Source organism: Microcaecilia unicolor, chromosome 6 (assembly GCF_901765095.1).
Source record: "Microcaecilia unicolor chromosome 6, aMicUni1.1, whole genome shotgun sequence".
NCBI lineage: Eukaryota > Metazoa > Chordata > Amphibia > Gymnophiona > Siphonopidae > Microcaecilia > Microcaecilia unicolor.
The window spans coordinates 142,042,326-142,057,833 of NC_044036.1; the positions used below are offsets into that span (position 1 = coordinate 142,042,326).

General features: G+C 43.2%; 1 protein-coding gene across 2 annotated transcripts in view; it reads right to left on the bottom strand.

Annotated features, from left to right (window-relative positions):
* The window catches only part of IL17RC (interleukin 17 receptor C), an 82,266-nt gene that overhangs the window by 34,950 nt on the left and 31,808 nt on the right, over nucleotides 1-15,508 (bottom strand). For both annotated transcript variants that reach the window (XM_030206077.1, XM_030206076.1), the window contains exons 2-3: nucleotides 11,997-12,018; nucleotides 10,120-10,278 (exon numbers count right to left, since the gene is read on the bottom strand). In XM_030206077.1, the coding sequence (XP_030061937.1) occupies nucleotides 10,120-10,278; nucleotides 11,997-12,018 (181 nt within the window). The remainder of the gene's footprint in view (nucleotides 1-10,119; nucleotides 10,279-11,996; nucleotides 12,019-15,508) is intronic.

Below are 15,508 nucleotides of genomic sequence, written 5' to 3' on the forward strand. Positions count from 1 at the left end.
TTTTGTAGCGCCGGCCCTGCTGCTCATCAGGAAAAGCAGCAGTGGCCGGCAATGGGAGCTGGGGCTGGTGGGCCTGAATCGGGAGAGGGAAAATGGATGGCAGGATGGGGAGAAAGAGGGAAAATGGAAGGATGGGGAGAGAAAGAGGGAAACAGATGGGAGGATGGCAGAGAAAGAGGGAAAACGGAAGGTTGGGGAGAGAAAGAGGGAAAACAGATGGGAAGATGGCAGAGAAAGAGGGAAAACGGAAGGATGGGGAGAGAAAGAAGGAAAACAGATGGGAGGATGGCAGAGAAAGAGGGAAAACGGAAGATTGGGGAGAGAAAGAGGGAAAACAGATGGGAGGATGGCAGAGAAAGAGGGAAAACGGAAGATTGGGGAGAGAAAGAGGGAAAACAGATGGGAGGATGGCAGAGAAAGAGGGGAGATGGATGAAAGGATGCAGAGAAAAAGGGGAGAGACTGGAAGGATGTGGAGAGAGAAGGGACACTGAACAGAAAAGGGTAGAGAGATAGATACTGGTTAGAAGGAGGGAGAGAGACATTAGATGGAAGGATCAGGAGAGAGGGTAGATGGGTGGAAGGATGAGGAGAGAAAGAGGGAAGACGCTGGATGGAAGAGTAGGGAGAAAGAGGTGACACGATGGAAGGATGCAGAAAGAAAGAGGGGAGACTACTGGAAGGATGGGGCGAGAGAGGGGAGAGACTGGAAGGATGGGGAGAGAACGAGGAGAGTTGCTGCATGGAAAGGGGGAGTAGTGAAAGATTGGAGAATAAGAGGAAGGGGCATGGGGAGAACAAGGGTGAGAAAAGATGAAAAGCCATAAGTAGATGAAGGAAATTAAAGAATGGATAGTAAGAATGAATTAAATCTGGACACAGAGAGAGGCAGAAAAATATTGAAGAAAGCAAAGAAAAAGGAGAGAAAAATGACAAATGGCCAGGAAACCCTGGCAGAAGAGTTAAGCAAAAACGAAGGAAAGCAGAATCTAGAGACTGGGAGCAACACAATTAGAAAAAGTAAATGGCCATACAACAAAGGTAAAGAAAATAATTTTATTTTTAATTTAGGATAAAGTAATATGGTGTTAATAAAGTTTCAGAGACCAATACTTCCTTCCTTAGGTCAGAAGAAGATACCGTAACAGCATTATACTGACCTGAGGCAGGAGGTTTTGGCCTCTGAAAGCTCACTGAAAAGGATTAGGCTATTAAATAAATTGTCTGAAATTGGATGCACTGAAAAGCAGCACTTTACCCTGTGTGACAAATGCATCTGAGTGTGACTAAATTTTGCTGGGGGGGGGGGGGGGTAGAGAGAAACTTTTGTGCCCACCCACTTTAGGTTCAGGCCCACCCAAAATTAGCAGTCTGGCTACGCCACTGCCCCTGACCCTTCCAAACTTGAAAACTTTCTGGGAGAACAGAGGACCCCCATTCTCCAAAAAATACCCTGGAGGTCCAATGGGCCCACTGATCCCCCCCTCCCCATAATTTAACAATGAGCCCTGGTGGTTTAGTGTATCCCACTCCCCAACCCTTCCCCATACCTGTAGTCGCAGGCAAGAGCCTCTGGGTCTTCCCACTGCAAAATGGCAGCACCCCACCCCTGCCCCATGCATCCTGGGATGCACTGAGATGGGTCAAAGTATTATATCAGTTTTTTTCCTTATATGGTACTTAGCCCCTCCCAGTGAATTCAAGGATGCACTGGGCAGGTGCAGGGCACCACCATTTTGCAGCAGGTAGACCCAGAGGCAAGAGAGAATAGACCTCCCTCCTGCCTCTGAATACATGTATGAGGGAGGGGTCGGAGGAGGGTGGGATTACACTAAACCACCAGGGCCTAGTGTTCAATTAGGGGGAGGGTCGGTGGGCCCCCTGGGCCACCAGGGTATTTTTTGCAGAGGGAAGGTAGGGGGGGTTCAATGGACCCTCCGGGAAATTTTCAACTTCGGGGGGGGGGGGGGGGTCCACCAGACCACTGGGGTTTTTTTTCAAGGTTGGGGGTGAGGCTTGGGTTCAGGAGGGGCTTAGGGGTAGGGGTCTCAGTGCTTGAGCCAATCAGTGCTCAGGCACTGACAGGAAAGTAGCACGGGAATTTCAACAACAGCTTCGGAGCAATCGTAATATTTTTGCCTGTTTCCCATGGGTCGGTTTTCTGTGCATTGCATGGAATAGCTAATGAGCTCATTTTTAAAAAGTGAGCTCATTAGCATGGGACTTTCAGTCACTGCTTCCATGCATGATAAAACAGTGGCTGAAAGCCTCTGTGTATTGCATGGAAAAAAAACCCATTTCATTTAGATTGGCTAAAACCAGCCTAAATTAAACATTGCAAGTCCGGTTTGCTTTGAGCATCAGGCCCTAAGTTTCTTTGGACAGGAGCTAGCAACGATATAAGATACACACAGAATTTTATGATTGATGGGAATTCATTCTCATTAGTTCTGTACTCAAAACTTTTGAGTGTAGAATTGGATAACTTATTACCAATGCAACAACATGTTTCTTCACTAATGAAGAAATCCTATTTTATTCTTAGGAAGTTTAAGGCCATATGAAAATACTTTTCAGGGGATACATTCAGATAGTATAGATAGTATAAGTGATTGAGCAAACAATCTCAGTTTGATTATTGCAATCTTGTTCTAAGGCTTTAATTGACTGATTACAAATCATGCAAAATACAGCCATCAGGCTAATTTAATTACTATTTAAAGTTACACTGGTTACTGATTATGACCTGCATTCATTTCAAATTGAGCGTAATGGTATTTCAAATTGTATCTGGTGATGCTCCTTCACATATGACGGACCTAGTTGCATTGTTATTTTATTTTATTTTATTTATTTATTGCATTTGTATCCCACATTATCCCACCTCTTTGCAGGCTCAATGTGGCTTACAATACATCATGGGTACTGGAAATAGAAGTGAATATACATTAGGTATACAGAGCGTTTGTGTTACATGGTGGTGAATTACATGATGGTGTTAAAGCAAAAGACATTATAAGACAGTACTAGAAGTTCAAAAGATTGTACAGTTACACATGTTGATCTTTGTGATCTATCTTGTCGAAGAGATAGATTTTGGTCAGTTCATAGACCGTTTTCAAGTTACGTGGCAGCGCATTCCAGAGCTGCGTGCTCGTATAGGAAAAGGTAGATGCATGCATTGATTTGTATTTCAAACCCTTACACTTGGGAGGATGAAGAATGAGGGGTGTGCGGGAAGATTTTTTTGCGTTCCTGGGTGGTAGTTCTATTAGATCTGACATGTAGGCTGGGGCGTTACCATGGATGATTTTATGGACTAAAGTGCAAAGTTTGAACGTGATGCGTTCTTTTAGTGGGAGCCAGTGTAGTTTTTCTCATAGGGGTTTCGTGCTTTCGTATTTTGGTGTGCCGAATATTAGTCTGGCTGCTGTATTAGAAGGCACTTCCTCTAAATACAGTAACCGGGATCAGTTTCTTTTACTTTTCCCAAATATAACCACGTTAAAAACAGTTAAACATCTTTCCCCATCATTACATTATCAAATGGCTACAATTTGGAATTCTTTACCTCTATTTTCAAGATCCTACCGACACTATTTGAGTTAAACTGAAGACTTTACTTTTTCACAGAATTGGTTTCATGTCTTCAGATTCTGATTAATTGAATTGCATGCAACTTCTGTATTGAGTGAATCATTGTGTAGTACTCTTGGAGGTGTATTTTCAAAGCACTTAGACTTACAAAGTTACATATTAACCTAAGGAACTTTGTAGATCTAAGTGCTTTTGTATTATAACTGTCAGACATTTTGCTCTGGTATCTTTTATTTTTTTTTTGTTACATTTGTACCCCGCACTTTCCCACTCATGGCAGGCTCAATGCAGCGGGCAATGGAGGGTTAAGTGACTTGCCCAGAGTCACAAGGAGCTGCCTGTGCCGGGAATCGAACTCAGTTCCTCAGTTCCCCAGGAACAAAGTCCACCACCCTAGTTGTGATCTGACCTGAACTGAGTAAGTAATGGTGGAATACAAGACTACTCTTTAACAAGGCACACCACAAAGACCAACAAATATGAACTCCAATACAAATATCCAGAACTGCCTTACAATATCTGCTTGCTAAACTGCTAGTATGTTCTATCATTATCACGTTACTCAAGATCCTTCTATAATGCTAAATGTATATCTTCTTATATGCTTCCACTATTCATGACGTATTGTAAGCCACATTGAGCCTGCAAAGAGGTGGGAAAATGTGGGATACAAATGCAACAAATAAATAAATAAATACTACTACTACTACTTATCATTTCTATAGCGCTACAAGGCATACGCAGCGCTGTACACCATACACAAAAAGACAGCCCTGCTCAAAGAGTTCATAATCTAAATAAGACAGGTAACAGACAGAACAACGAGAGGTAAGGGAATTAAAGAGGAGGGGAGAAAAGGTACAGGGCAAGTGAGCAGTGGTTAAGAGTCAAAAGCAGCGTCAAAGAGGTGGGCTTTAAGTTTGGATTTGAAAACGGCCAAAGACGGGGCTAGACATACAAACTCAGGAAGTCTATTCCAGGCGTGAGGTGCAGCAAGATAAAAGGAACAAAGTCTGGAATTAGCAGTAGAGGAGAAGCGGACAGATAAGAGAGATTTATCTACAGAACGGAGTACCCGAGATGGGGGCGTAGGGAGAGACAAGAGTGGAGAGGTACTGGGGAGCGGCAGAGTGAATGCACTTTTAGGTTAATAAGAGAAGTTTGAATTGAAATAAGACATGATGTAACATAACGTAACACACCCTGTTTAAAGTGCTAAGGTTATATAAGTTTTGCTTTGATTCCATCCTGTATCTTCTGTATTTATCACATGCCGTCACTGTTTTTGTTTCCACCACCTCCACTAGGAAAGTATTTGAAACATCCACCACCCTCCTCCATAAAAAAGTATTTCCTGAGGTTACTCCCTGCAACCTCAATTCTCCTCCTCTAGATCTATTGCTTCCTCATCTCATAAAAGGAACGAGAGCTTCAGATAGGCTTGGCTCTGCCGTGTGGCGTCAGAAGTGGTCAGATTAGACAGGCCTTGCTGTTCTTGTCTGCGTAATATTTTATGGAGGTGATTTTAGGAAAGTTAGACATCATTTACACATGTAAATCAGCACTATAATAATAATGATTGTTATTATTATTAAAAACTTACTATACCGCCTAAACTGACTCGCAGATTGGGAAGTTTTTATAATGTAAAATCTAAAACAACAATAAAATAAGAAGACTGAAAAGGAAAGGTTCTAGCAATCAACTGTAGGACAACAACCCAGTAAAAGCAAAAAGCTAAAGGTACAATCCATGAGGATAGGGAAAGCTGGGAATTTGCCGGGGGGGGGAGAAGAGAAACAAATAGTGGAGATGATATAACAGACCCATTTAATTTACTAAATTAAATTAAATGCTTGCTCAAACAGCCAAGTTGGTTGCCAAATTCCACGCCCAACTTTGGACGTGAAAACTTACCCCAGCTGAAACCAGGTAGAAATCCTGGCGTGCAAGTTGGGCACACAGCCGTGGTATAATACTGTGTGTAATTTTCTGGAATGCCTCGACTCACCCATGCCCCTCCCCTGGGAATGCCCCCTTTGAAGTTGCACATGGATACACTTAGGCGCTAGGCATGTAAGCGTATTTCTGCGTCAGTCTGCTGTTTCAGCCCCGGTTCAGCGCACTGCTGCAGCCGTTAGAACGTGTTTCTGGACGCAGAAGCAGCACCTAACCTTAGGCACCGTTTATAGAATTTGGGGGAAAATTTCAGTGTTAGCTTACAGCTGCTTCGAGTGTTTAGGTTAGAGGAGGGAAGCAAACACACTTAAACTGCATTTTCAACTCTGTGCACATTTTTTTACATGCACAACTGACCCACTTCAAACACTGGTGCAAAGTCCTTGGCTTGGACGTAACTGTGGACTTTGTCCCAGTGCAAACAGCTGGGAAACTAACTCCATGATATCATGTGGTTATAAAAATCTTACATGTGGTTTCTCTTAAGTTGGCTCTCAGTAGTTCATTCTATTTAGCTATTTATTTATTTATTTGCTGCATTTGTATCCCACATTTTCCCACCTCTTTGCAGGCTCAATGTGGCTTACATTATACCGTAATGTCAATCGCCATTTTCGGTATGAAAAGATACAAAGTATTATTACATTTTAAGTACAGAAAATGAAACATAAAATTATAGGTTGGAAAATAAAGAGTTCATTTCAGGCATTAAAGAACAGGGGTGGTCTATAACATTCAACAGTAACAATGTAATTGAAGTAAACAAATAAAAAGGGTTCAATGTTATCTTGTTCTAGTAGAGTTTTGATAATAGGTCATTTATGAAAGATCCTTATTGTAGGTCTTTCTGAACAAGTTAGCTTTTAGTAATTTCCGGAAGGCAACCAAGTCGTGCATTGTTCTTATGGCATTTGCTAGTGCATTCCATAGTTGTGTGCTGATGTAGGAGAAGCTAGATGCATATATTGATTTATATTTAAGTCTTTTGCAGCTGGGGTAATGAATAATCTAGGTGCCCTCATTTACCCACACCATGTGCACCTAAATGAAAGTGTGTATTTACCCATGAAAGTGCCAGCAGGGGGCCTATATGTTATTTTGTAAATGGCGCACAGAAGTGGGATGGTGCAGTGGTTCCCAAACCTGGTCCTGGAGGCGCCCCAGCCAGTCAGGCTGTCAGGATATCCACAATGAATATTGTGAGGCAGCAGGGAACTACAAGGTCCAGAATGCACTGCAGCAGCAAGGGAATCAGAGTCAGGGGGAGGACTCTAGGCAGGAGAGTGAGAAGCCAGCAGTTGATTGGGAAATTGAGCCAGGTGCGAGAGGGTTGCAGGCAGCTTTATTAAGAGAGTGGTGGAAAGCTGTAGGAGGTAGATGGAAACACTGGGAACGCTCTCTCTGGAAAAGGTGACAGCTGGAGAAGGAAAGTAGATGCTTGTGTTTGACTGAGTTTGAGGAACTGTCTTAAGTTTCAGAAGGGTTCAAGTAGCAGGCTCTGAGTAATGTGCCTTTTTGTTATGTTTGACTTGAAGAAATGTTGATGTGTAGCAACATTCCATGTGGAACCCCAAAGAGTAGCAAGATTCCATTCAGAATCCCAAGCACATAAGTACATAAGTATTGCCACACTGGGACAGATCAAAGGTCCATCAAGCCCAGCAACCTGTTTCCAAAGGTGGCCAATCCTTACAAGTACCTGGTAAGATCCCAAAACAGTACAATTCATTTTATGATGCTTATCCTGGAAATAAGCAGTGGATTTTCCCAAGTCCATTTTAATAATGGTCTATGTACTTTTCCTTTACAAAGCTATCCAAACCTTTTTTAAACCCCGCTAAGCTAACTGCTTTAACTACATTCTCTGGCAACGAATTCCAGAGTTTAAGTACATGTTGAGTGAAGAAAAATGTTCTCCCACTTATTTATTTATTTATTTTAAAATTTTGTATTCCACCTATAACTAGATGGCTTCCATTTAAAAAAATTCATAACAAAATGAAACAAAAAGTATACACAATAATAAATATACAACAAGATATTATATCACTCAACAACCAAGAAAATCAAATCTATATATAATCAGAAAAACACAGTCACAAACAATTGCTTTTTCAAAAGTTTTCTAAGCTGTGTAAAACTGCCATAGTGACAAAGCTGACCTGACAATGCATTCCATAGGGAGATTCCAGCCGGAAGAAAAGCTGAAGCTCGCGTGTCCCCGTGCCATAGAAAACCGCACAGCAGTCTCCGACCGCAGTGTACGTGGGTTAGTAAACATTCAAAGCTTGCTTCAAATAAAATGGATGGACTTTGCAGGTGTAACTTACGGAATACGTGTCTTGCGTTTATTCCTCCTGCATTTATATGCCCACAATTATGCTGGGTCTAAGACTGCTGCACCAGAATACCTTACGTTAGTATTCTAGAACAGAATCTGGGCACTCACTGAGACTGCTGACAGGCTGACTTCTAGTATGGTTTGTACCCCAAAATTGGCAGGGAGAGGCAGAGATGGAGTGTACCAGTGTTTAATCATAAAGAAGTGGGAACCTGTGCCAGATAAACTCTGGCCACCTTTTTGGGAAGCCTGGATGGATCCTGCAGGTCTTTATCTGCTGACATTTTCGATGTTGCTGTGTTACCAGGGCCGCTGAGAGATTGGGCCGGGCCTGGGGCAAGGCCGCCCTCGCTGCTCCCCCCTCCACCCCCTGAGGTCGTCACCGCTCCCCCCTCCACCCCTCCCCAAGGTCACTGCCGCCACTCCCCCCCCCCCCCCCCCCCCACTGTCCGCCACAGGGCCGGGCCCCCTGCATTGAAATTGCAGTCTCACCTCCGTGAAAGCAGCGCTGCAGGCAGCAGAACGCCTCCTTTCAGCCCTCCTTCCCTCCTTGTGTCCCGCCCTCGCGGAAGTTACGTCAGATGAGGGAGGGACACAGGGAGGGAAGGAAGCTCGAAGTGAAGCGTTCTGTTGCCTGCAACGCTGCTTTCACGGAGGTGAGACTGCGATTTCAATGCAGGGGGCAGACGGTCAAAGACAGAGGGCAGGTGGGACTGCGGCGCTGGGCCCCCCTTGGAGGCCCAGGCCTGGGGAATTTTGTCCTCCCTGCCCCTCCCTCTCAGTGGCTATGTGTGTTACCACACTGTGGTTGGGGTGGGAGCCATCATAGAATACCTCCCACCACGTGGAAGGGTCCTGTGAGGGGCGATACTATAAGGCACTGAAGGCTGAATGCCCCTTTGCACATGTAAATGCACAAAGGTGCTGGAAGCAGGATTGTGTAAGAGCTTCAGGAAGTAGCACAGTGCCCAAATGCAAGGGGTATCCATGAGGCCGGAGCATGAGCGGGATGCACAGTTATAAGCATCTTTTATAGACTACAATGTTATGTGCACCTTCGTCACATTTAGGTGCACTCAGTTGCACCAGGTCTATGGCTAACATCACATGGTTAAATGTAAGGCACACCGATGCCAGGTTTCAGTTAATATTCTATAACAAAATCTGGATGCCCTAATGCAGTTATAGAATCGATTCTTAGCATGAGGCACTAGGACACTAAAAGGAGGTACCCACTTATCCTTCTGCCTCAACAGCATCGTGTCTAATAATGGCATTCCTAGACAGGGTCGATCTGACCATAAGGGCAACCAGGCAGTGCCCAAGGACCCAGGGCTGTGGGGGGCCCAGTGCTTCCCTCTCATGTGCCCGATGTGTGACGTCCTTCTCTCTCTTCTGGAACCGGGAGTGGGACTGGGATGCCTCCATCTCCTCCCCGAACCTCCCCTTCGCAGGTGGGGGCACCAGCAGCTAAATTGGTCATCTGCTGTTGATGCCAGGACTTCCCTCTGCCGCAGCCCACCCCCCTTTTGATGTCACTTCCTTCTTCTACAAGCACAGGCCAGTCACCGCACCACAGCGACACCTAGGGCTCATGATTAAAATGTTCCAGAAGGAGACCTGTGGTTGCAACAACTGTACAATAGTACAAGATGAAAGATATGTGGCTCCTGTCAAATGATGGTTCAGGGAACCAAATCCCAGGCCCAATTCTGACAGAGCAGAAAGAAGCTTCCCGTCAGAAAAGAAAAAGGAAAAGAGTGAGATTAGGTTTTTTTCAACAGCTAACCTAACCTCGTCATGCTTTGCGGTAGTTGTCAGTATCTTCTCTCTAATGTTCATGACTTCTTGGCATTCCTAATGTTGGATGGCAGCTCACATTATTATTATTATTAACATTTGTATAGCGCTACCACACGCACGCAGCGCTGAACACCTGACACAGAGAGACAGTCCCTGCTCGATAGAGCTTACATTCCCAACCCAACTCTGCCACAATGACTCCAGCATTTATAGTTGCAAAGATTACACATTTGGATCAAAAAATTCAGGACCTTCTACTCCGCTGTGTCATTTTTTTAAAAATAGATCATCAGTAGTTCATCCTGGCTTATCAAAGTCTCCATTCCCACAGCCTTTGCTATTTATTCCTTAACAAATAAATGAACCCTATAGAACCATTTCCATCCCTCCAGAAGTTCCAGTGCTCCTCTGGCTCCTTACCTGACACGTTCATGTCCAGCTCCACCCGGACACAGGGAGAACAATTTCCTCCTTCCCTGCAGTGCAGGACAGTCTTGGTCCTCATTTTAGATGGTTCTAGAACTGGACCTTGGGCTGGCTTTATTTCGTCAGACATACACATACACAACACCTCTGTCTCTGCAAAAGTGGCAAGTGGGAAAGCAAATGGTAGCTTAGTGTCTTGTAGCCCTTGTGGCTGAAAAAACCCTACAGAAATATTATTTATCTGTCCATATCCCATGACGCAAAACATGTTCCCTGAAGCAAAACAACTTGCCTGTGTCCTCAGGGCTCATTATGTTTCTCTGTGGATACAAAATCATATTATGCCTGTTTATGGTTAAAGGTAACTTTAGTGTAACTTTGGACCTTGCGAAAATGAAACCAGTCTAAAAGTAAAAACAAGTAAACAACTCAGCTGTTGGAAAATTACAAAATACTAATCTTTTTGGTTTCTATAGCATCTTTCATCCAGCCAACATCATGTTGCCCTTTGAATAGCAAGTGGGTTCTGCTGGCGTTGTACATGCCTAGAACCCTGATTTTATGGCCTCCAGGGCTAGACTGAAGGAGCATTATAATTAAAATGAAACACCGGGAAGCTGAAAAGACTTTTCCAAAGTCACAGACAGTAACAAGGTGAGAGCTGGATTTACCATCTCAAAATTTCACTGGACTCAATTTAAGATTTTACCCACTAGTCCCCAAATAATCTACCAAGAACACCTGCCCCTGGACTGTACCATGTGAGAATAGACTCTTGGCACTTGCCCACGACTACAAGGCATTCCCATAGTGCTTGAGGCGTACAATTATGATCATAGTTATGCCATGAGTAGATTATGCCAAATGCTGATTTAAGAATCAGTGTTATTCCAAAATCAGCACAGTGACCTGTTAACAGAGGGGCTGGGGGATGACAGAAAGTCTATCGAGTTTTATTTGTTATTCACTTACATTTCGCTGCTGACTTAATTTCTTAAAATCCACAGTGACTTATAATATTCTTGCTCAGTGGATTCAGATACTTCATGCATAGGTGAGGTAAGCTATCTGGGTATACACCAGTCTTCCAGGGTGGAAGGTGGTCTAGGCAGTTGCCTGTCATTCTACTTAATACTGAAAACTCTCAATGATGTTTTTCTTGTATGACTATGGTGTTCATTTTCAAAGCACTTAAACTTGCAAAGTTCCATAGTAACCTATGAAACTTTGTAAGTCCAAGTGCTTTGAAAATGTCTTTAGAGACCCCCCTCAGCACTGTCCGAATAGTGCCACTGTCTTTACAGGCCACTGGGCAGTTGAGAGGGAACCCATGGGCTCAGCTTCTGACCCCTGTCCACATGATTTAGATTCTTCAACATCTTTCTATATAAAACGCACCGCCAATGTTCTAGGAGGGAAACTTACCCAGCATTCCAAGTTAAGTTGTCATGGTCCAGATCAGTTTTCCACCATGAGTGCTTGCCCCGCCCTCGCGTCACAATGTGATGACGTTCGGGGCGGGGCTATGACACTCAATGAATCCACAGTTCCACCGCCCTCTGACGCTCCACCCCCCCCCCCCCCCCCCACACACACACACAGAAAAACAGCGACCTACGCAGATCCTCCACCCTCCCCCCACGGAGTGCCGTCCGAACACCTGATCCGCCGCGAACAACACGGAGGGTAAGTCCAGCAACAAGGGGAGGGAGATGGTAAGGAAAGCGCCTTGCTAGCGCCTGTTCCATTGGCCTTTCTTACTAGTGTTTTAATAATTTCACATTTCTCAGCTGGGTCTGCCAACAAAATCCCAAGAACCAGTTCAATGCAGATAGCAGGAAAGCTGAAGCAACATTTCTCAAAATACTCACCTTGCAACATACACAACAGACCCTGCAAGAGACAAGAAAAAAACAGAATAAATTAGACAATAAAAACATTGCATATGATAGTAGAAAAGGGCGGGAAGGCTTATTAGCATGTATATATTAATTATACCTTTATTCTTTCTTTTGCCTCACAAATATTTTTAGGAAAATCAAACATATTTTTGACATAGAGGGTCTGGCAAAATGAAATGCTGGAAAAGGTAATGGGAAGCTAAGTATTCTAACGAGTTCTAGGAATTAAGAAAATGCATTTTGAATGAGGAAGGTGAAGCATTAAACCTATTCACCCATCTACTGAAGGAATATTTATTCAATAAAAAAAAAAGTCCCACAAATTTCTCTTGCTACAACATAGTCATTCAGCCAACTCCTGACCTTCAGAGACCAGCACAACAAGCTCAGAAACACGTCATACAGAGCAGAAACTGGTTGAATAAGGACTATAGGGCAAGCGAGGACATAAGAGCAGAAGATCCAGAACAGCAAACAAAGAGGGAAAAAGCTAAACAAGACCCTGGACAGAATGGGATGAACTCCTGCCACCTGCATTATTGCTACTTATCATTCCTGCAGCAGCTCTACATGTACACAGTGCTGTACACAAACTTCTAGTTCCATAATCTTAACCCCGCCCCCCCCCCCCCCCCCCACACACACACACACACAAGCATTTAACCACCTGGCCGGTTAAATGCCCCATAACTACTATCCGACGATAATCAGCGGGGGATATATTAACATAGTAACATAGTAAATGACGGCAGATAAAGACCTGTACAGTCCATCCAGTCTACGCAACAAGATAAACTCATTTTACATGGTATTGATACTTTAAACCCGAGTTTGATATGTCCTTGCCATTCTCAGGGCACAGACCGTAGAAGTCTGCCCAGCACTGTTCTTGTACTAAAAGTTCTGAAGATTCTGGAATCCTAAAGAGTTACAAGATTCTGGAATCCCAGTAAGTAGCAACATTCCATGTAGAACCCTAAAGAGTAACATAGTAAATGATGACAGAAAAAGACCTGTACGGTCCATCCAGTCTGCCCAACAAGATAAACTCATTTTACATGGTATGCGATACTTTATATGTACACCCGACCTTGATTTTTCCCTGCCATTCTCAGTGCACAGACCTAAAGTCTGCCCAACACTCTTCTTGTTCTAAAAGTTCTGAAGCTAATGTCGAAGCCCCTTAAAATTTAAATTCCAGCCCATCCATATCTATTCAGTCACAATAGCCGGCTATCTCCCACTGACTATCACTGGTTAGTGGCTATAACCGGCTATCCGCTGATTTTCAGCTTCACTACAGCAGCTATATTTGGCCGCGTGAATATTTGGGATATCTTTGGCCGGTTAGAAGATGATTGGCTAAGTCTGCATATCAACATAGCTGGTTATCTTCTAAATGGCCAAAAATAAACCAGATGTTCAATATCGGTCACTGGAAACGGCCTGCATTGAATATCCAGGTTTAGCGATGACCGTGGGAGTTAGCTGGGCTAAGTCTCGCTGTCTGAATAGCGACCCCGTGGCGCCTTAATGTAAGATTCTAGAACGCTATAATTTACTCACGTGAATGTAACATTCACACGCATAACTGCTAAGCACACGCTCAGCGGTATTCTGTAATGTCAACACGGAATTTGCATGGGACTCAATTCAGGAAATAGCGCCCAAATTAAGGCATTGAAAAAAAGGAGCAGTGAGCGAGATTCTATAAATGGTGCTCTGAGTTGGGTGCTCTTTATGAACAGCACGTAGTGCCAGGATCTGAGGATTTACACCAACTGGAACCTGGTGTAAATCCTCTCGTGCATAAATTAGACACAGATCCCCTGAATTCTTTAGTGAATGTCCCTGACCCGCCCATTCCCCTCCCATAGCCACACCCCCTTTTCAGCTGCACACTAAAAATCTTAACGCTTGCATCCTTACAGAATAGTACCTAGCAAAATGCATGTGTAAATCCAACTTGTTGCCAATTAGCACCGATATTTGATTGTTAGCTCTCAATTATTGATCGTTACTCAGTTAAATTGCATGTGCAAATTGGGTGCATGCCCACATTTACGCATGCAACTTTGAGCACCATATATAGAATCCAGGGCTTGGTGCATAAATGCAATAGGGTGGTGCATGGGTGGGGCATGAGCATGTCAGATATATACATGCGTAGGTTATAGAATAGTCATTTATGTGCTAAAGTGCTACAAAACACTTCTTATTTACTGCCAATATCCCCTTTCCAGGGTTCAGTGTGGTGTACCCTATACATAATCATACAACAATTCATAAAACAATTTATAAAACAGTTAAAAACCATCACACCTCGCTCTTTGGAAATAGGAAGGTTTTTACCTTCTTCCTAAAACTAAGATAGTTATTATCTAATCTAATCAAAAGGGTTAGTGAATTCCATAAAGAAACTCCTGAGACAGTCGATCAGAACAGCCTATAAATAATGATGCAATATTGATCACCAATTCCAATGTAAAACCTTATAAAATTTGAAAAAACAAGCAAGTAACTTTCAACTTGAATCTCTCAGCTATAGAAAGCCAATGCAATTTGCTAAGACATGAGGAGACACTTCCATATCTGTTCAATTTAAAAATCAATCTCACTGCTGTTTTCTGTATTCTGCGATTGATATGGCTTAACTGGATGTGGCTAAATGCTGGCGAATAAATTGACAACTTACATTAGTATTTTACAATGGAATCTGGGTGCCCAAATGCGTTTATAGAATTCACACCTACCCCGGGATTCCATAACACAGCACATAAGCCAATCAGCATTGATAATTGCAAGTTAACAACCAATTATCAGCATTAATTAGAATTTATGAACAGAACTGTCTAAGCATATTCTGTAACATGATGCACATAAATTCTAAGTCGCATAGTTGAAAAGTGGGTATGGCCATGGGCATTTCTAAAATCTATGCATGTTGTTACAGTATTCACCTGGTCCGCACATAATTTAGGTGTCAGCATTTACACTAAGTTTTACTTGGCGTAACTGCCTGGAACTAAATTTAGTCACGCAGAGTAGCGCTCAGCGTATTCTGTATACTACATGGAAATTTAGGCTTATTCTATAAAGTATGACTAAATTAAGGCATACTCTATAGAATACTCTTAAGCGAATTTTATTTCAGCGCCAATCTTTTAGGCATGATATATAGAACCCCCAGATTAGTGTATGCTGCATTTGGACACCTAATTTTTGGCGCACTTTATAGAACTGACCCAAACACATAAGAGACAATCCCTGCTCAACTGAGCTTACAAGCTGTCCGACAGGCAACAGGGCAAATAAGAGAATGATGGGATGATCATAGGCGCCAACATTTCAAAATGACTGGGGTGCCAAACACAATACAAATGACCCCTCCCTGGACACAATGAAGAAGCTTGATCAATGTTGGTGTTGTTTAGCACTCATTGAGTTGGATCCTGTGGGGATAATTAAAACAAGATGGGTAT